Source organism: Pieris rapae, chromosome 12, assembly GCF_905147795.1.
Source record: "Pieris rapae chromosome 12, ilPieRapa1.1, whole genome shotgun sequence".
NCBI lineage: Eukaryota > Metazoa > Arthropoda > Insecta > Lepidoptera > Pieridae > Pieris > Pieris rapae.
In genome coordinates this window covers 3,183,022-3,204,377 of record NC_059520.1, presented here as the reverse complement: position 1 = coordinate 3,204,377, position 21,356 = coordinate 3,183,022, and the positions used below count along the sequence as shown (strand labels likewise).

The following is a 21,356-nucleotide window of genomic DNA, read 5'->3' as shown; positions in this document are numbered from 1 at the left end:
ATTGATAATCTGCACATTAGAGACGTGCCTATAGAAGATATGTATCTCGTAAATGTAGAACTTACATTTTAAACTTATTTTCGCGAGTCATATCATCCCATTTACTGTTGTACAACGAAGATTACATGTTATGATTAAGAGGACGATGATTCAGAATGGACAAGTTGAGTTTACGATAAGCACAGACTAGACTAGACAAACTAGATTTAGTCTGTGGATTGAAGTCAATAGAATTGTGTCTTTGCTGCTGGGGCCTTGGCGTTGAGTCACAAACATACGATATGTGTAGAAAATATGTATTTGCACTCGTAGTTAGATTTTGACACGAAACCATTAGCAAGTATAAAAGTATATCCGTTAATATCAAGAGTACTTTAATGTAATGCTATTTTGGACTTATACCATTCTTTTCTTTTTTTAAAAATATAATATGTAATATCAATATTGAATAGTGTTGGCCTAGTTGCTTAAGCGTGCGACTCTCATCCACAAGGTCGTAGCTTCAATCCACGGTTGTACACCAATGCAATTTCTATCTATGTATTATGTAGTATGATTTATATCTGAATATCTTATAAATTAACATTAGCTCAAACGATGAAGGAAAATCGACGTGAGGAAAGCTTACCTTACACCCAAAAAGTCGACGGCGAGTGTCTGGCACAGGAGGCTGTTCATATTCTTACCTATTTTATGGACAAATGATCATGAGACAGGTTCGTAAATCTGAGGCTCAGACCTAAAAAGTTTTTAGGGCAACTGTTTTATTTTACTACCTTATTTTGTCTTCTTTAAAGTTTACAACCTCTACGACTACTTCTTTACTCAACACCTGATTAATTCAATTTATTTTTTATTATTAATAGAACAAGGAATCATCATGTCCATGGTAGAATTCACTTTGCTTTAACTATAACTAAGAAGGTTATCATGGCAATAAACTCATTTTATTATTTTATATAATTGTTTTTAAGAAGAAAAAAGTTACAACCAAAAAGGCATTACATTTGAGTCCTCATAAAATTTGCTACTACGACCATAGATAGTACTGATTTTCCTTTGTTCTTTTTTAGACGATTCTCTAAATAAATGTTAAAATATAAATTATAAACTTAATATAATGCTGTTGTTGTTGTTGCTAAAAAAGTTATACATGTATCTACTCGTAAAATTATTTGTCATGATAAAATTAAAATATACTGTGCGAAAGCTACAAGAATCAAGAAAAAGCAATGCGTGCTTGCGTAACGCTCGAAAAGGCTCGTTCACTTTAATAAAGCATTCCAAATTAATCGAACGAAACTAGATTATTTAAGTTGTAGTTTTCGTAACAGTATAAAAGTAAACGGTTATATCTTGATACAATCTTATATTATTAAAGAGACATGGACCGTCGTGAATATAACATTCCAACATTTTATAAAATCTCCAAATAGTTCATTAATTGGGGTATTTATCACGTAATCAAAGCAATAATTTTGTTTAAGTATCCTCATTATATTAATGACATCCATGTCTAAATTTAAAGGAATTTGAATGCATGTTAATCTATATAATAAATATATACCAAATACCTCTTTTGGTAAGTAATTTATTTGTTGTTTCATTAACCTATACAAAGTCATTAAACAAAGAAATTACATTCTCGGTTATTCTAAATTCAAATTACAAAATTTAAAAACAATATTCCAAACAAAGACGTCGTAAAAAGTTTTTAATCTAAACATCAGAACACTTCTAAAATTAAATATTTTCTAAACAGATAATATCACAATCATGAGGAATAATAGATTATATATATAAGCTGTTGCAGTAAATCTAAATTTAACGATATCCTGCAGGGTCCATGCCAGTATTTAGGCTGTAATTTCTGTACATGCCAGCTGCGGATAACCGATTTGTGAACGTTTGACCAGCGGGGAAAAATACCGAAGGGACGGAATGGTAACCTAGAATGAGAACCATTATTTCAATATTACAGACCAATTTTATGAAATTGCTAAGTAATATTGACGTATAATATAATTTATACCAATCATTAACAACTATACAATTAGACTTAATTAGCTTAGATCTATTTTACGTATCAATAACAACGTTATTGAATAATGAGCATTATTAGATAATATATTATTAAAATCTTAAGATTACTAAAAACCAAAAAGCTACAGTATGAACAATAATATTATATCAGAAGTTGGTTACAAAACAAAAATACTTTAAAAACTTAAATTTCTAGTATTTTGACCGTACATTGTTGTACTTTCTTTTAATACTAATATGGAGGAGGCACCTCGGCAGGCCCAAAGGACCCAGTCGCCAAGATCGAGAAGTTCTATATTTGCGGTCGAGATATCTCTGTTAGCGTATCAGGGTATACTGTAATCGCAGTGGTTAAGCCCGTAGTTTGTAGGTGTATATATATTGCAAGACCAAGATTAAAGGTACTTGGCAAAAAAGAAAACGTAGTTATGCTTATGTTAACATCATATAAAACGCATGGCAACGATGTACTTCAATCCACGGGATATGCCAATAAGTATTCCCAAACTAATGCAACTTATAGTCCATTGAAATGTTACACTTTCTGAAAATTTTTAGAGAACGCAATTTTATGTTTGGGACATGTAGGTGGGTCAATGCTAGCTTAAAATTTGTAGGTTTCGCGCACTTGTCCCCCAATCGCCATCTTGGAAAAAGGGGTGAAAACCCGTTTAAGGCTATATCTACTAAATTATCCATCGTACACAAAATTTGTAACGACATATATGGTAGCAAATCGCTTTGTCTAAATGACAAACTAAATGACATTAATTATAAATCCAAAAATCAAAAAGTTAATTTAAAAGTAAACAAATTTCATAAAAAAAATCCTTCTTTCTGTAATATAATTTTTTTTTTATTTTATCAAAATATTATGTCAGAATAATTTTGTAGAGAATCTTGAAGATTTTCCTCTAAGTATATTTTTGTAAATCTCGTTAATTTGAGTCGCTGTTACTGCGCTATTTGACCGGGTTCGTCAATGCTCATGAAAACTCGGTCAAAACAACATTATTACCTACCTTACTTTATCTAAGAAAAACAAGTCGAGTTTTAGCTTGTATTGACCCCTACATGTCGTCTAAAACATGTTCAGTTTGGCTCTCAAATCGCAGGTATTACTTAACATCAGATGAGCCTATCCTAGCCCACTGTTCTACAAAAAAAAATTGGTCTATGAAATAAGTGTGACATATTTATAGTACTAATTGATATATCGGCGAATAAAACTTTGAAATCAGCTTAAATAAGTTTATTCCTTATTAATACATTTTTGCTTATGCTGTATAATTATTATTAAATAAATGGCGGATCCATTTTTGTGTTCAACGAATAATTGCGATACATCCCAGCTGCTGCGAGATAATTGGAGAAACTCGGACTCTTCGGAAAATACGACGTAGGAACGGAATGCAAACCTAAAATGGCGATACAAAGTAGAACACACAAATAATAATCAAATTGGTACTTATGTGTGTGTAGATTTCCCAATGTTCATATACTTGAGGTTGATAGAAGTATAGATACTTGTGACGGTTCAGCGCTTTTATTTATATAAAATCTTTAACGTATAAAACACTTTTATGAAAATCACATAGAAGAATACATAAAAACGCTATATAGTAAATAAGGAATCAGCAAGCAATACTTGAATAAAGAAATCAGAGCGGTGTTATGTTCCTCTGCCATTTCACATCAAGAAATGGAGCATATAATCTTTATCGGTTATATAGATGAACAAGTACACTTATGAACGTCGACTGAAAATGTTAAATTAATTCTAAATTTACATTTACTACCAGTTCGCAAGTCAAGGGCGTAGAGCGAGAGAAGACCTGGCAAGAAACTCTCCGCCACTTTTTTTAATCGCCAAGTTTTAAGTCATACAAATTTTTTGAATTTGGTATTTAGATATGCTATGGATATGTTGCGACGACAACATATCCATAGCACGTATAAAGAATATGAGCGCTAAGAAATGGTCGTAATGGTAATACGACCGATTTCTATGATAGACGAAGAAGTTGGTAATAAAGTCCTCTGCACTAAAAACTGGTAATTGTTGTGGTATAAACATACCTGGCGGAAACCAGCCGTATTCACTTGCCGAAGTTCTGTAAAATGGATGTTGCTTACTCAATTGACATCCATAACCATTGAACCAATCTGAAATAATAAAAATCTTTTATTTCGGAATGTATTTAAGATGCAGTTGATTGTGTATGGCTTCGACTTAAAAAAATCTTATTGAAGCCAAAAGTATTTACACTATTTTATTCGTATCTTTATAAGGTTTTAGTCATTGTAATTTCTAATATAATATATGTTCTCTCTGAATTTCTTCTTTCCTATAAAATATAGTTAACATTCAAGAAATGCCTATAATACAGAGTTTGATTCTTATAAACAAGCACAAAAACTAGCGTTAATCAAAAGTCAATGAACCCATTCATAGCGCAGATAATATCGATAGACAGATGCGGGTTTGTTTAATTAAAACTACGTTTTGTCTGTCTGTACTTGTTACAACACGGATGCGCAGAAAAAAAAAGAAAAAAAAGGTATTTTTGCGTTTCACTACTGTCAGATAGCGCTATTCCTCATTAAATGCGCAGTATCTTGTTCGGAACTTTATTATTTTCAATAATTTATGTGTTGCATAGCTATTTGATAATTTATCCATACATTGTGAAAGAGGCCCTTAGATACACAAATATAATTAATTTTGAAACTGCAGCCTATACCTAACAATTGTATTTACTTATAAAAATGAGGGAACTATTTATATATCAGAAAGACGATGAGCTTTTTGAAATAACGCCTAAACATCTCTCGTTTGAATAGGAGGAAACGTATCATTCTGAAAGTCAAATAAACCATTTTCTCATGCAGCAGTATTCTTAATACCACAGTTACTTTTGTAACGAATCTAATACATAAAAAGAAAATCGTGGCAAAAACAGTTAAAAAGCTTTTGCTTAAAAAACATTTACACTAATATTTATTTAAATTTATTTTATATATCACATCAATGCCAACTATGCAAAAAAACTGATTTGACGAAAAAACTGACAGATATTTAATCCCTAGTATAATTTTTCTGTTATATATAATTAATCTTAGCTGTGGAATTAAGAATTAATAAGTTCTATTTCTTACGTGGATGTTCAAATCTCTTTGGCAAATTGCAGGTCACAAATACATCCGAGGTCTTGACTTCTTGTTTTCCGATCTCCTTCTGCAAACTCGCTCTATCACTGCAAGTCGCAGAACAGAATCCTGGCTGTCTTTGTGATGAATGTTCCTCACTCATGCTTCTCCAAAAATACTTTGTAAAAGCTTACGAAATGCAATCAGATATAAATTGTTTAATTGTTGTCATGGCAACCGAACGACATCGATCGTTGACATTGAAGAATTCTCTATGAAGGTCCTATATAAGTAATATGATTCTATACCTGATCTGTGCTTATTGTATGTTATATACTGTAACTGATTTATTTATTTAGTATTCACACAGTCAATGTTTTCGTCTTTACACATTTCATTAATGGCTAATATATAATTTTTAGTAAATATTTTTATTTAAGACATAAAAGAACACTATATATAAATTTTGGAATTTTAACAAATTTTATAAGTTTATATATTTTTATAAGACTTTGTTTTAAATCAATTTCATGTAAAAAAAACATATTGTCCGAAATAATATATTTTATTAACTTTTAAATCTAGAAGGTACAATGCAATGATATCTGATACCAGCTAAGTATAGTTGTTATGTAGTTTAACTCTACGCTTATATCGAAGTTAGACAACTTCGTGAAGCATAACTATCTTAACTAGGTTTGCTGATAACATAAATTAACTGAAATGCTTTAAGTTTAGGCACTCGTTGGGAATAATTAAGTAAACCTTATCAAGTACTCGTAAAAATTGTGCTAAGGATCCTTTTACAATGAAACATTGCCCTAATTTATTTGATTTCGTGAATAGTAAAAAATAAATTCATATTCATAGGAAATTAAAATTATGAATCGACGGATATAAGAAATTTGTTTGTAAGTTATTGACGCATAATAAAAACCAAGAGCAATTGTGGTTTTATTCAAGATTATGAACTTCATAGTAGGTATAACAACGAGCAAGTGATATAGAATTTCGTAGTCGCCATAGACACTTCTGTAGATAAATTATGAGAATTAAGTTTTTACAAATAGTAAATGAATTTCTCCAAGTACTTTTTTTGTAAATTATGGTCGCATAGTTTGTATATGCGATGAATGGACGAATGGATTCATAGTTAACATAGATCCCCTGTATTTATAACTCAGGAGTTAAAGGGTTATTTTAAATAATTAATCCCGAAGTTTTCGGGATATGAAATAAACTACCTCTCTTTTATGCTTTTGAACGCGTAGGAAGCTCATCGGTTAAGTGAAACCGTCTATGGCCTTACTACTTACTTACTCGCAATTCTGTTGCTGGCCTTTTAAGGAACCACTAGCAAGCTGCCCCTTAGAATCCATTGCCTCTGCCCTATGAACTGAAATGAAATGAAATGGAACGAGAAGTTCACCAGCTGGCACCTTAATATTTTTATTAATGTAATATTTTTATTATTTTTTGGTAAATTTAAGTTCACCGTTATTGTCATGTGTTTTAGAATATACTGAAACTTATATTGTAGAAAATGTTTATATGATGTGTAGTTTAATAAATATCTAGTTAAAAGAATATTAAATTATTGAGTGTCGACCTTTATCTCGTTATATATGCAATGCAGTGAATAAATTAAACGTTATCAACAGTATCAGGCCGAACAACAATTGAGTGGGAGTCTATCGCCCAGTGCCATCCTTTCATAAAATAAGCGTTTTAAATTAATACCACTTGTGTTTAGAAAAAACGTTACTAGACAAGCACTGAGGACAAATGAATATCGGTTTTGTATTAAGATTTTTTAATTTTAAATAAGTAGATTAGTTAATTAAATTGTGATTTGGTAAAAAAAGTTTCATGTGGTTGACTGCTAACAATATAATAATAATTGAAAAATATATACTCTTAAATACGAAAATATGTGTGTTTAAAGTCCATAATATCTTGTTGATATGTGATATGTGTTAATCAAATATATTGTATGTCGGATAGTAATTTTAAAATATTCTGTGTGCCCAATAAACCTTTTTCGACAACTAAAACCAACATTCTATTCAGAGACAAAACATTATCTGTGGCTACAACCAAGTGTCAACAATGAAAACAATAATAATAAACGAACAAATCAATCTAAGAGTTGTGAAATATGAATTAGATTTTTCAAGTCTGTACAAGCCCAGGCAGATGAAGAGGAGGAGAAAAGAAATAAAAGTACCCTCATTCAAAAAACATTTTGAAATACCCTCACCACCAGTTGTAAATCCACAGAAAGTAAGTACCTATTGTAACATTAAATTTATATTATTAAAATTATATATACTTTCACTTTAATATCAGTTATTCAAAGATTTTGGTTCTTTTCGCTTCAAGTTAAAATGATAGTAAAATTTTTGTTTAGTTAATTGTAAGTTATCGTTTTAAAATATTTAAAAACTGTCAAAGCTTGATAAAGGTCGCTTTTTGATAAGGCCGTTTCATACTTAGTGATTTATATATTTATGTACATATATATTGTTTTATTTTTGAAAGTGATCCTACAAAAAAATATGAACTTATTCGAGAATTTGCATGCCCGGAAAAAAGAGCAACAGAAAATTCCTGAGTAATATAGGTTATAACTTCAATACAACTATGAAACCCGCATCCAACTAGGCATAAAACAAATGGCTGCAAAAGTTGTAGGGGTGTCTCTTCCAGTATCACAACCTTTTCCGCCCCATGCCAACCTTACCGCAAGGTCCTTTTAATACCGCATCAGTAAATGATTACGAGAGCAGTGCTTTTCTAATATTTAATTACGAATCTTATTTTTGTAGAAAACGGATGTGAAAATTCTCATAGAAGAATTACTAGAGGAGTTATATGGCGACCGGCATGATTGGAGTAGCAGCAGTGCGGTTGGATGCAGCTATGGGTGTGTTCATTATTTTACTTGTATAAATACCAAAGTCAGAAGAGCAGCTTTTAACGTACTAATTAGTACCAACAATTTTTTCCAAAGGTTGTTCTAAGTCACTTGCACTAGATTTGTTCACACACACACTGAAAGTGTGTGAAAAAATCTTCATTAATGAGGTTCAAAGATTCAGAGGTGTCCAAATCACATTAGGTAGATACGTTTTTCTCTGGTAAACCTCCTGGTATATATAGCTCAATGTTTACTCAAACTCTTTATTTCTATTATTAATTTATTAATTTATAATTAAATAGGCTTCTTAATATCTACTTGCTCACCGTCTACAATCTAACAATACGACTAAAGGGCTGGCTTATGTACACACCCTATGTGTTAGAGCTGCTGAGTCCTCGTATGTTACACACTTTATTCATAATCATTCACTCACTGACTCACTCACACACACATTTGCAGCCACACACTCACTCATGTACTCAGGCGTGTTGATAACATTTGAAAAAAAAAATAAGTTAAAAGGATGTAATTATTTTAAGAAATTTAGAATTAAGTTTGTTTATGGAAGAGTTAGGAACCCAAATCTTACACATAGGAATGAAAATGTACTTAAAATTGAATAAACACTTTTTATTTTGTTTATTTTATGAAGACTCGATATTCAACTTATCGATGATAAACCAAAAATACCAACCAATGATAGATATATCACTGTTATAAAACAATATTATGTACCATTTTCCATATAAAGCCATCAATTTTCATTAGAAATTTTTGCGGCTGTCAGCAGCCGAAAGGGTTAGAAAGTAGAAACTTAGCGCTGACTTTGATTCCCGTACTATATCAAAAACTTGACCATAGGACTATTACGTGCGAAATCGTGATCTAGTTTTATATTGCAGATCCACAACAGTGGCCTCTGTGACATCAGGCCAATCAAACTGTGGAGACCAAACCGATGCCATCGAACTTAGCTACTTGGAATCTTTAGGTAACTTTAAAAAAGAGTTACTAAAAGCAACTTCAGCCCCTTTTAATTAATATATAGTGCTTGCTTTCCTAGACCTATAATCTATATATACATATATATATATATATATACTATAGAATATTCGTACCAGTAACTCTTAGTTATATATATTTATATATATATATGTATAACTAAGAGTTACTGGTACGAATATTCTAATCGGAATAAAGGTTTAAATAGCTCATTAGAGCTATATAATAATAGGTCAATAAACTACTGTAGTTTCCTATTATTTTGCAGGAGTTTGTCTCCTGTAAAATAATAGAAAAAAATCTCAGCTTTTATTGAGTTGTTTTAGATACTGAAGAACTTCGCTCACAAGTCATAGAATGGCAGAGGAGTTTACAAACAGCTGGGGCTCGACTCGCAAAATATTTAAGAATGCGAGACAAGCAACGCCGTTATCAGAAAAAGCTCTGCGCGGCATTTAGCGTCCTGCTAAGACATATTAGTAAGTAATGTAGCACAATATTTACTCGATGTTTTCAGCGCTTTTTAGGAAATACACGGTAAATAAACAAAATATAAGTACAGTAAAAAATACGTCTTAATTTCAGTCAGTTTTAACGGGTGATTGGAGAACTCAATAACGCTATTGATTTGTTATAATTACCATAATTGTCAAACATTTTTTTAAAGCGTCGGAAAGTGATTTGTTAGTCATTGTAAAAATAGTATTGAAGAGACCAATATTTATCTAGAAATCAGTTTTGTATTTCAGGTTTCTAGTCTAATTGTTTTTTTATTTATAAATTGTCAACCAATTGTTGAATGCATTAGACATATTCATTTATACAAAAAAAAATTTTTATTACATCTATATAAGCTTTTGTCGTCTGAATCCCGTACTTACAGTACAATCTATTGAAACGCAACTCAAAGCAAAAAATAACATGAAAACGCTATGAAAAAACAACTGTCTACCTCGATCTTCGTCTATGAAAGGAACTAAATACGGTTCATTCAGCTTAAAATAACATACGCATCACAAAGAACCTACAGCCGTGTGGAATCAATACAGCACACTAACTCGAAGAACGTTCTGCGCATGCCCAAAACACCACGTTAATCTGTTCCGTAGTTTCCTGCATACTGCTATTGAGTCATCGATTCCACATAGGCCCTATTCCATAGAGGCTGCGCAGTGCCCAATATTGGCCAGTAAACATCGCATCAGCTGGTGAATACGAAGTCGTTATGACGTGTTTCGTGAATAGATAGATTTTATACAAGCTGTGATGCGCGTGATGTGAAACTATGAATTCAAATGAACGTGCTATTCGAATCAGATGAGTGCCATTTTAAATTCCCTCAGGAATTTGGCTGGTTCTTCCAGGGCCGCGTCAGGTAAATGTTTAAGGGTTCTCTATGCTATTGATTGAGTCGCAAATTGAATTAGCGAGTTGTCAGTGAAAGCAATGATATTTTTTTACGTGTTTGTGTAGTAAAATATGTATTAATATGACTATGTTTTTTACGCAACTGTATACAGAATGTTTAATCTCCGCGTATGTTTCCTTAACAAAGTTGTAAAAGATGTTTCAGTAGCAGCAGCTGGAAAATATTTTTATATAAATTAGTAGAATTGAAGGAATCTTAATTGTGCATGGTTTAGCTGGCGACACAAATGCACGGTTCGGAGTGACCCCAGGCGGCGAAGGCCCAGGCGAGGGAGGCTTCGCAGAATGGCTGCATGCAATGCGGCTAGTGGCCCGTCTGCCAGCTGGAGTGCCACAGCATTTTCGCAGAAGAGTGAGTTGTATACACTGTTTTGATTCCATATAAATTAACTTTTAAAATTTGAACTTGTAATATAAAAAAGTATTTAATGAAAGTGGAATTTTGTGACGTCATCGTTGACAGCGCCCAACTGTTTAAGATAACATTGTATGATACAGAGACTATGCTCTCTGAATAGAAGTAGGTTACATATAATCATAAAATTTATGTGAGGCGTCAAAAACTAAATAACAATTAGTTTTTTTTAACTTTTAAAACGTTCCTAAATATGTAATATTAGAATTTTTAAAAACTTCGTAAAGCATTGCATAACAATTTTCTATTCAAAACACACGTGTTTACTAAAATCTATTTATTAATTAATTTTACTAATAAACATTTACATATAATAGCTGCAATCACAGAGTTCACAAGTTTGCCAAAAAAGGAACTTATTTCATTGATTTAGGTACTTCTTATTTATGTATTCATAAGGCAATATATCAATCACTCGCATCCATAAAGTTATTTATAAATTCTAATGTATCTCAAACAAAGCGGGCCTGTCTTGGCAATAAATTGAATTCCCTTCTAAATCCCTTGCAAACAGCCAAAGTTATTTGACGTCATTCACCTGAAGCTTGAGTACTTCTATATTTGGAATTTCTCAGCGAGGCTGAAATTAACTTATTGTAATGCGAATAAATATTTACAATAATAATAGTATAGCGTTTTGTTTTAGTAATATTTGTGTTTTATAAAAAAAAAAGCAAAGGCCGCCATTCTTGTTTGCATTGTGTCAGTTCTGTCTGCCATGTGACGTCCCGTTTTAAACGGGACTGTCCCTTTTTACAATAACGAGTCCCAAGTCCCCAAAAACTGTGGGACGTAAAACTGTCCCGTTTTCAGAAACCGCGGGAAAATTATAAAAAATTAGTACCTAGAGTTTTATACTAATTTGAAAACGTCACCTATATTAAATGTGTTATTCTGATAAATATAAATATTACTAAACATTTTTCATTGCTACCTTTATTTTGTTTAAGATCAGTGTTGGCCTAGTGGCTTCAGCATGCGACTCTCATACCTGAGGTCGTAGGTTCGATCCCCGGCTGTGCACCAATGGAGTTTCTTTCTATGTGTGCATTTAACATTTGCTCGAACGGTGAAGGAAAACATCGTGAGGAAACCGACATATCTTAGACCCAAAAAGTCGACGGTGTGTCAGGCACTGGAGGCTGATCACTTGCTTGCCTATTAGATTTAAAAATGATCATAAAACAGATTCAGAAATCTGAGGCCAAGACCTAAAGAGGTTGTAGCGCCACTGATTTATTTTTTACCTATATTTTGTAATTCGTTACTTTAAGCCAACGGACTTTTTCTAAATAAATAACTTTGGTATTTTTTTTAGATGGCTACTTATTATTTTAGCTAAATTAAAGCATGTCCCGTTTTGAGTCCAAGAATAAATGTTCACTTAAGCCATGAAGCACCCGTAGTTTCCTTCAAAGGTCTATTTACCTTATAAACTGTATTCCTCTTTTTCGTGTGCCTTGGGCACCAGTTTAACACTTTCTTGCTCCACTTTAAAGTCCCTCTTGCCATAAAATAATGCGTGTTTATAAGTAGGTGAACACATTTATTTTATGAACTACCTACATGGCATGTATGATGACTATAAAGTGGATAAAGCGAAAATGGTATGTCAGAAATGTAATTGTCTCCACCCACTTGAAAGGATTGCATGATTTTGTGATAAAATACAGTATTATCTTTGTTTTAATATTTGTATTATAATTGGTATTTGTATTAGTGTGGGCCTAGCGTTATAGGTTCTATCCCCGGCTGTGCACTTTTGGACTTTCTGGCAAGTGCAAATTTATCAATCGCTCGTGCGGTAAAGAAAAACATCGTGAGGAAACCGGCTTGCTACTATCATGGCATCCATGCTTATGAAACCCAAGAGAAGAAGATTACAGAAACATTAATGTAGCTGCGGCTCTGAAATCTATCATTCAAGGAGTGTGCAATGAACGAGGCGCATGTAATTTTAGTCACCTATGTAAATAGGCAATCAATGCGTCTTGATGAGACGATTTGTTAAGCGACTAGCCGCACGCCAAAAATCGACTCGTGTATAATCCTTAATAAACCTTAATGTGTATTTCGGCTTGTTTTTCATTAAACTGCTGATACCTATATATACACCAGTATAACAGGCGTAGTAAATAATTGATCAGAGATACCAGATCTTTATATTTGAAGTATACATTACATAATATGCTGCCATTTAAAAGGCAAGTGATGAATCTTACGTATTTGCTACGTAAGATTGATATGGTTTATAAATATGTTCGGAAAAGGTTAGGCTTTGAATGTAACATCTGGAGATATTTTGATATTATCTTGAAATCCCTAGTTAGCACTTGGCATCTCCAAGTAATAACCCCGATTCACTGATTTCAAACAAAATTAAATGTTTCACAAGATAAATCAAATATTGAGTGTGATAGGAATAGATCGACAGAAGGTACATTGTATAATCTGTATATATCTTCTCCTCTTTTGAACTATTAGACAACGCAAGATTGTATTTTTAAAATTTTAGCTTGCTTGATATAATTTTTTTTTTCTTTGAAATGCTTTACTTAAAGTTAATTATGTATATTTAGTTTCTTTAATTGGTTTGTAACTTTTTATTGCTCTTGTTTCCGATTGCGTCAGCTATGGCTTACTTTGGCGGACCGTCATCTCAGCTCCAGGAACATAGACTGGCCTGCAGCAGAGCGAGCCTGCTTCAGAGGCACAGCACAACCAGATGATGCAGAGCTTAGCGCTCAAATTCTTAAGGTATTTATTAAAAAATCATCTTAACAATAGACCGTTTTATTATATATAAGTTTAAAACTCTAAGTATTAAATTTTAGTTTACTTTAGTGGATCTAGTGATTGCAATCCGGCGTCATGTTCAGTCCGGCCGGATACGACCGGATTCCCGTCAATCCGGCCGGATCCTGCCGGATCCGAGCGGATTGATTAAATCAAGATGATTTTCGCTTTTTAGTACAAAATAAGTAAGTTAATCAAGTATAACTGCACTTATATGTAGGTAGTTAATAAAAATTAAATCACAAATACATAAAATCGACTTTATTTCTTAATCAATTTTAAGACAAGTAGACAACAAGAAAACAATTAAAATTTAGTAGTGTAGGTAACTAGTAATAATTTTACGACGTAACGAGTAGCTTAGTCTTTCTAGATTTTACTTTTACAGATAGATCAATTTATAAGTAACAATATTAATTATCAAGTAACTATAATATCTAATAGAGACAATTAACCTTACGTAATTAACTGAAATGAGATCAAAATCATTATTAAAGTATTTGAGAATGCTAAGTAACAAACAAGTCTTATAGGTATTTATGATTATGACAGATACGAATATATGAATGATATGAATCTGTCGAACGAATGAATGGCAAAAATTATCACAATAATGAGTTTAGAATTCTTTAGCTTAATCAACTTACGATAATTAATTATTAACTATATTATTTTCCCACAAACCGCTAGCACCGGATCCGGTAACCATTAAATGATGCCGGATCCGCCGGATTACCGGATCCTTTTTTCCGGATTGCAATCCCTAAGTGGATCTGTATATCTATAAATGTACTTGCTAGTTTTCTGTTCCTTAAACATATACATGTTAATCTATGTAATCTGTTTTGGCTTTCTGTATTGTCTTAGTATTTTGTCTTTTAATATGTATAAGTATAATATAACTTATAATTAATAAATAAATATGAAGCAATAATCAAATTACATGTAGACGACACGCAGCTGATATTATATTCGATACTTTTATATTAAAATTACTAAGGCTATTAGTTTCCAACATAATATAATATTTACAATACAATACAAAAAATATATCTTACATTTATTTCAGAACAAAGTTTAGTGTTTGGTTAGGACTTAACTGTAGGATTAGAACCCAATTATAAGTATAGACCTGCTGAATTTCTTTTAGTATACATAGAAAATTGAAGTATATAGTTATATTTTCTGGTGCTTTAATATTTTTGGTAAATTATTTTCTAGGACCTGCATCGTACCGGTTGCTCACTATTCTGTGGGACTGAGGGACGGGAGAATCAGGCGATGCTAAGAAGGGTTTTGTTGGCTTACGCACGGTATGTTACAATTATAATCGACTTCATAGCATATTTGAGTTTGTAAAGGAAATTTCCGTTATACTCTAATAAACAGGTTGGTCTCTCTCTGCCATTTAGTGACACCGTTTTTTTTTCGATAAAAACCGCAGGAATATAGAAGAGAGTGTCATATAAGCACCTTCCACTGAATAAGGTGTAAGGCAAACTCCTATCTTTTTACCACCACCTCTGCCAAGTCATTAAGAATAGTTAATTCTTTATTAATATTATCGTATACATTGCGTTCGTATATTTGCTTTCCTGTGCAAATATTTAACAGTTGTTCGTCGATAAGCTGTTTTTATTTTATTATTGTAAATATATATTTAGGTAGGTGCATTTTATTTAAATGCTGAAAGTGAGATGAATAAAAATCATATATTTTCAGATGGAACAAAGAAGTAGGATACTGCCAGGGGTTCAACATGATGGCTGCTATCATATTAGAAGTAATGGAGAAAGCAGAACCGGATTCTTTGAAGGTTATTTTTCCAGATTTCTTACTTAATCCAAATAGGATTATTATGGTTGAGGCAAATCGCTTTCAAACTCAATCTCAAAATAATTTCATTGACATAAGTACAATTATGAACTTCAACACAAAATATAATAAATTGATTCGAAATTTAATACCAGTTCACAAGTCAAAGGCGTAAAGCGGGCAAGAAGAACTGGCAAGAAACTCCCCGCCACTCTTTTTAATCGCCAAGTCTTGAGTCATATATTGCAAATTGTTTGAACTGGAGCATATCAATCCCAAGAATGAAAGATAATTTAAATAATCATAATTTACGTTTAACGAGGGTTTTGAAGCAGAGACTAATAATATATAATTTAGTTTGCATATGAGTGGAGGCGAGTAACAAATACGGATTATCTTTATTTAGTAGTAGTAGACTTTCCTACTACTTAATATTTTTGGCGATTCCAGGTGATGATTTATTTGGTGGAGGCTGTTTTACCTGAAGGCTACTTTGCTGACGACCTTCGCGGACTGTCAGCTGACATGGCTGCCTTTCGAGACCTTTTGCGACTCCGGCTACCACGACTTGCCAACCATATGGATTATTTACAGAAAATATCTGATGGTAACAACTTATATCAGTTAGCATTCCATAACATACGATGTCGCTATCCTAGGTTTGAGATACGTTCGTCAATTTTAAGACGGCTTGATAATATTTGTCCTCATATTTAATTTATTTTCTTAATAGAAATACTATAATATACACATCTCTTATAAGGATGGTCAACAATGTAAAATTAATTTGAATTGTACTTTGTACGCAGTGTTCGCAGATACGTCAATATAATTTTTGCTGTATTAAATTTTTAAAGTCAAGGTGCCTGTATAGCGTGATCGAGTATTTTTTTTTATAGGACAGGGGCCAAACGGGCAGGAGGTTATTAGGAGGAGGATATTAATATTAAGTGATACCGCCGCCCATGGACACTCTCAATGCCAGAGGGCTCGCGAGTGCGTTGCCGGCATTTTAAGTATTTAGCCCATAAGATTGAAAACAACTATAAATAACTCGACCTATTATTTTGACATAGTTAATATCCTTATTATATGAGGTTATGAAAATAAATATGACATTTGCATGGATTGTACGGATTTTATTATTATTAATTAATAATTCACTAATTTCAGGTGGTGGAGTAGAGCCTCCATTACCGGATGTGTTTACAATGCAATGGTTCCTGACTTTATACGCAACTTGGCTCCCTCGAGACGCTCTTCTAAGGATATGGGATTTGATTCTACTAGACGGGAACGAGATATTATTGCTCACAGCTCTTGCTATTTGGGATATGCTTCAAGAGTAAGAATGCTATTTAGTTGGTATAAGTATAACTAAATCAATTTTTATTAATTCAACTAGAAAAATGATATGAATGTTTTTTAGGCCTTTAACATGACGATAAGAATTTAAAGACTTATCAATCCAAAATATTCAGAAACTTCGTGCTTCTCTAATGGATGTAAACAATGTGTTGAAATCTTAGAAACAACATAAATATATATACTACATATATATAACATTTACGCAAAACGTTTTAAGACTGTATAGGTACCATTTTGTATTTTTTAATATTTTTGTAATTTCGAATTGACAGTATCTACAGCCTCTTTGTATATTTGTATAGTTTCCTTCAAAAGCGATTGCTGTATACAATAAATGTACTTAACAATTTTAAGATTGCATAATCAGCGGATAAAGCCTACCAAGTCTTGATATACAATATAGCTTATACTCAGTAGTAGGGCAGTTTTGAAAATATAATTTTTGTTTCCAGTCGAATACTATCAGCCCGTTCTGCAGACGAATTCTACAGTTGTATGGGGGGAGGGGCCAGCACTGTGTGGGAAGCGAGTGATGCTCTAGTCGCTAGGGTAGTCTCTCTGAACTCTGCACCAGAATTGCCTGGTCTTCGGAACCTACATCGGTATAGGGTGACCCCACCAGTGCCACCAAATGCGCCTACACATCCACCTATACAATCAGCGGTAAGTCTTTTAAAAATAAAAATTAATAACGTTTTTATAATTTTATGCAGCTGTTTCTAGGAATATATATTTTTTTAATCAAAAGCCTCATATACATCGTAATTTATTTTAAGATAAAGTCGAATCGACATAGTTATTTTCTGAAATGCCCCATATTAAATATCGTTTTCGTTGAAATGACAGATGCAGTCAATGACGAAACGAGGTCTACGGCTATTCTATTCGGAAGATGAAGGCGACTCCAGTGACGATGGCAATAAATTAGCACTAGCTACGGTAAATATTTTAGTTTTGCATACAAACTTTAGTTATAAAACTAACATTCTAAGAAATAATCTCATCAACTTAACTTCTAGGTGATTCCCCGACGAGATAACCGGTCAGGAACGGGTGATAGACTTACATTAGATATTGGAGCATTGAAGAGACAATACGCACGCCTCAGAGAGCGACAAAGACAAGCTCACGTCATTTTGGCGGCTGCCTGCGCCCGTCACGCTGCAGGTAGTATTTGGGCTAGCTTCTAAAGCTTCGAAACTGAATAAACTTGTGTAATAGGGCTTTGCATGCTTTAATTAATTATTTTATTTAACCATATCAAGCCATAAGCTTAACTAAATACATAGCATAGCATAAATAAAAAATAAATTCCTATAGGAACTAATTTAGTCTACCTTAAATGTTACAGTTGGCGTACCGACATCACCTACTTCACTGACGGTGAATAACTTACTTCTTGGTAAAAGCGCTATAGTTAGTTCAAGGGGAAGAAGACTTGGACCTCCTCCCGGAGCTGTACCTCCTTCTCGCCAAAGCTCAAGCCATGAAAAAACGCCTTCGAAAGGAACTTTAAATGAAACAATCACATGGAAAGAAGCAAAAACGCGTAAGACTTTAGATAGGCGAAATTCTGTTAAGTGGAAAGATATTAAAAAAGAAAAAGTAGAAGTAGGTAGAAAACCATCCATAGATTTAGATGAAAGTGGAGATGGTATTATTGTATCAGAAATAGAAGCGAATGAGATGATTGCCTCTATTCGCTCTCGTAGTTCAAGTGAATCCTCATCATACTCATCGCATTCTAGATCTAGTACAGACACAAGCCTTTGCGATGAAAATGAAGGTGGAAGTGAATCGGAAACCGATTTATTAGATGTAGATAAAGAAAATGAAAATATGAAGACAAAACCGCTTAAAAACGAACATAACTCTAATATTGAAAATATGTCATCACCAACAAAAAATCAAGCTACACCATTGGAAACCACAAACTTTAAATCTATAAATAAGGAAAATTTATCAACTGAACTTCATGAAAGCATAAGCAATCCGATACGACCAAACAAAGATAATCTCAACCTAAACCTTTCTGAATCGCATGCGTTACTTAGCAATAATAAATATATATCTGGTAATGAGAGTACATTCTTATCAACTCGAACGTCTCGAAGTGGCAGGTCTAATTTTTCCACAGCAAATTTTACTGCTTTAAGTCCAGTTGATTTATCTCCTTACCATCATTTAAACCTACAAAAATCTTCTTTTTGCTATGACTTTGAATCTAATCTTAGACGACCTTCTACTTCTAAGGCTGATTTATCCATAAGACCACCAGATTTAATCGATAGTTTTACAATGTATCCTAATTTTGTACCAGATATTGACATATCGGACAAATACGCATCAGATATTGAAAGTCCAATTCAGAGTCCAGAATCTGATAGTGCGATTGTGAGTGAAGATGAGCCACCTATTCCACTAAAAGTTGATAAATATTTTGAAGATAGTCCAGAATTTTTTGGTGCACGCTTGACAGATCCAAATAACGAAAATATTCCTAGTCGAAGGCCAATGAAAAGAAATTCACGTATACACAAAAAACCTGACTCATTAACTATAACAAGTGACGATCAAGATGAGGTTACAAATGAAACTGAAAGAGCTTCTTCATTGCCGCAAAGACACACATTTGTCTGTAAAAAATCAGTTAGCCCTGATAAAGTCCAAGAGATAAAACCTAAAGACAGTCCTAAAGTAGAAATCCGTATAGATGTTAGAAATGAGAAGTGTGTTGATATGAAAAGTCAAACTCCTGTTAAAGATGTTGTCTCTTCTATACAAATCCCAAAATTAGATCATAGTCCACATGAATATGTTTTGCAATCTGGCCGCAAAAATAGCGAAAGAGCATTACAAATTATACAAGAAAACTCTCAAATTCTCAGTAGAATACTCACAAAGCAAAATGTAACAAATACTGCATCTGACGTTGCTCATACGCAAAAAAATATAAATAAGGATAAAGATAGTAAACTTGATCTTATTATATCAAAATCACTTGACTCTCCATTACTCAAAGAATCCACTTCAGATTCTTTAATAGGCGGCATTAAAAGGAAACCTCATAGTGAATTATCCGACAAAAATGATTTTTTGAGAGCTCGGCCAATATCCATAGATGATCCTTTTTCTTTTGAAATGAGGAAAAAATTGCTATCAGAAGAATTTTCCTTAAAACACTTGAAAAGTCCAAGTAGTGAATGTCTTGGTAATCAAACTGATTTGTATGGTTGGGAAAATAAAGGATTTTTTGCAAAATGTGACTTTAAAACTACATTACTCGAAGCAGATGACTCTAAAGATGCAGTTTCAAATAATATTGAAACAACTCGAAATTCCAATTCTCGAATGGAATCCCTCTCGAATGATAAAAAACCTGATTATAACAAATATTCTTTATCAAGTGATTCGAAAACGTTTGTAACTCTATCATCAGAGCTAAAAGACACATCTACATATGACCAGAAATATACCTCTGATGATTACAACTATCCGATATCAACTTCCAGTAAATATAACGACTATGTGTTATCAAAAGTTAGTGATATATGTAGTAGGACACTTGATAAAGAGCCAAAAATATGTGAAACAAAAACAGATAGTCAGTTGAGTGATTTTTCCCAAAAAGTAACGTCCTCTATTAGTTTTACTTACGATCCTTCAATGGAAGATGATTCGCCGATGGGTGCAAAGAGTAATTCCAGTGATACATTGTGTCAAATAACGTCCTTGGACCAAATATCGACACCGATATCTCCAAAAACCTTTCCGCAGCGTGAGACACTCTCATTTCCAAAAGACTATACGATAAAAAGTGATACAGTGAGAATAGAATCAGATGATACGTGTAGTGCGATAACGTCTCTTTTAGAAACAGACACATTATCGTCTTTGTCTATGCCTCGTAGTCCATCATCTAGTTCGTACTATCCGTTCCCAACAAGACCAGCTTTACGTACTCCTAAAGACTTTGGGGTGAGGTTAGGGCTTTACCCAAAAGAAGCAATCAGTTCTCCACCTAAATAATGTTACTTAACTTTTCTAACTTTTTACAATTTGAATCGTTTATATGTGTGATTTCTTGGAGTTGTGTTGTATCCTTTGCTTAAGAATAAAGCTGTATTATTTTAAGCAGACTGATAGTGACGGCTGTTTTGATTGGTGAATGGAGCAATAGATTTTTTTAAACACATTTTGTACTGTGATTCGAGTCAAATTAAATAATTGAATGCTATATTCGAATTCTTGTAGAAATAAAAGAAACCAGTTGCCTTGAATTAACTATGTTGATAATTAGCGCAAAATTATAATAAGTCAGATAGAAAATTTGTTCTCGGCAAAAATATAGCTTAAATTTCTAATAAGAGAAGAGCGTGATGATATTTGTTAAGAGAATAATGTCAAAAATATAAT

At 32.8% G+C, this 21,356-nt stretch overlaps 2 protein-coding genes across 4 annotated transcripts; one reads left to right on the top strand and one right to left on the bottom strand.

The window, feature by feature from the left end:
• Nucleotides 1-1,713: 1,713 nt before the first annotated feature.
• On the bottom strand, nucleotides 1,714-5,445 carry LOC111000412 (UPF0691 protein C9orf116). Its single transcript, XM_022269830.2, has 3 exons — nucleotides 5,203-5,445; nucleotides 4,123-4,209; nucleotides 1,714-1,949 (listed from the first exon to the last, which is right to left on the bottom strand). The coding sequence occupies exons 1-3, from the start codon at nucleotides 5,354-5,356 to the stop codon at nucleotides 1,825-1,827; spliced, it is 366 nt and encodes a 121-aa protein (XP_022125522.2). The 5' UTR covers nucleotides 5,357-5,445; the 3' UTR covers nucleotides 1,714-1,824.
• Nucleotides 5,446-7,118: 1,673 nt separating this feature from the next.
• LOC111000404 (TBC1 domain family member 30) lies at nucleotides 7,119-21,351 on the top strand. 3 transcript variants are annotated; one of them, XM_045630461.1, is made up of 14 exons: nucleotides 7,119-7,476; nucleotides 8,022-8,119; nucleotides 9,019-9,107; nucleotides 9,445-9,597; nucleotides 10,762-10,898; nucleotides 13,593-13,718; nucleotides 14,979-15,070; nucleotides 15,480-15,573; nucleotides 16,023-16,179; nucleotides 16,746-16,917; nucleotides 17,393-17,603; nucleotides 17,787-17,879; nucleotides 17,960-18,107; nucleotides 18,292-21,351. In XM_045630461.1, the coding sequence occupies exons 1-14, from the start codon at nucleotides 7,303-7,305 to the stop codon at nucleotides 20,967-20,969; spliced, it is 4,422 nt and encodes a 1,473-aa protein (XP_045486417.1). In that variant the 5' UTR covers nucleotides 7,119-7,302; the 3' UTR covers nucleotides 20,970-21,351. The 3 variants fall into 3 exon arrangements, with proteins under 3 accessions (XP_045486417.1, XP_045486420.1, XP_045486419.1); XM_045630463.1 differs by lacking the exons at nucleotides 7,119-7,476; nucleotides 8,022-8,119; nucleotides 9,019-9,107; nucleotides 9,445-9,597 and adding an exon at nucleotides 10,004-10,493 and having other exon boundaries at nucleotides 18,292-21,350; XM_045630464.1 differs by lacking the exons at nucleotides 17,393-17,603; nucleotides 17,787-17,879; nucleotides 17,960-18,107; nucleotides 18,292-21,351 and having other exon boundaries at nucleotides 16,746-16,939.
• The last annotated feature ends 5 nt before the right edge of the window (nucleotides 21,352-21,356 follow it).

Bases quoted from the DNA above. Each gene is read 5' to 3' on its own strand.
- LOC111000404 (XM_045630461.1), top strand. From the start codon at position 7,303: ATGAAAACAATAATAATAAACGAACAAATCAATCTAAGAGTTGTGAAA. The intron at 16,918-17,392 runs GTAAGAATGCTA...TTTTGTTTCCAG, and splicing joins ATTTGGGATATGCTTCAAGA to TCGAATACTATCAGCCCGTT. The intron at 17,604-17,786 runs GTAAGTCTTTTA...TTGAAATGACAG, and splicing joins ATCCACCTATACAATCAGCG to ATGCAGTCAATGACGAAACG.
- LOC111000412 (XM_022269830.2), bottom strand. From the start codon at position 5,356: ATGAGTGAGGAACATTCATCACAAAGACAGCCAGGATTCTGTTCTGCG. The intron at 4,210-5,202 runs GTAAGAAATAGA...TTATTATTTCAG, and splicing joins AAAGAGATTTGAACATCCAC to ATTGGTTCAATGGTTATGGA. The intron at 1,950-4,122 runs GTATGTTTATAC...TTCTCATTCTAG, and splicing joins ATACGGCTGGTTTCCGCCAG to GTTACCATTCCGTCCCTTCG.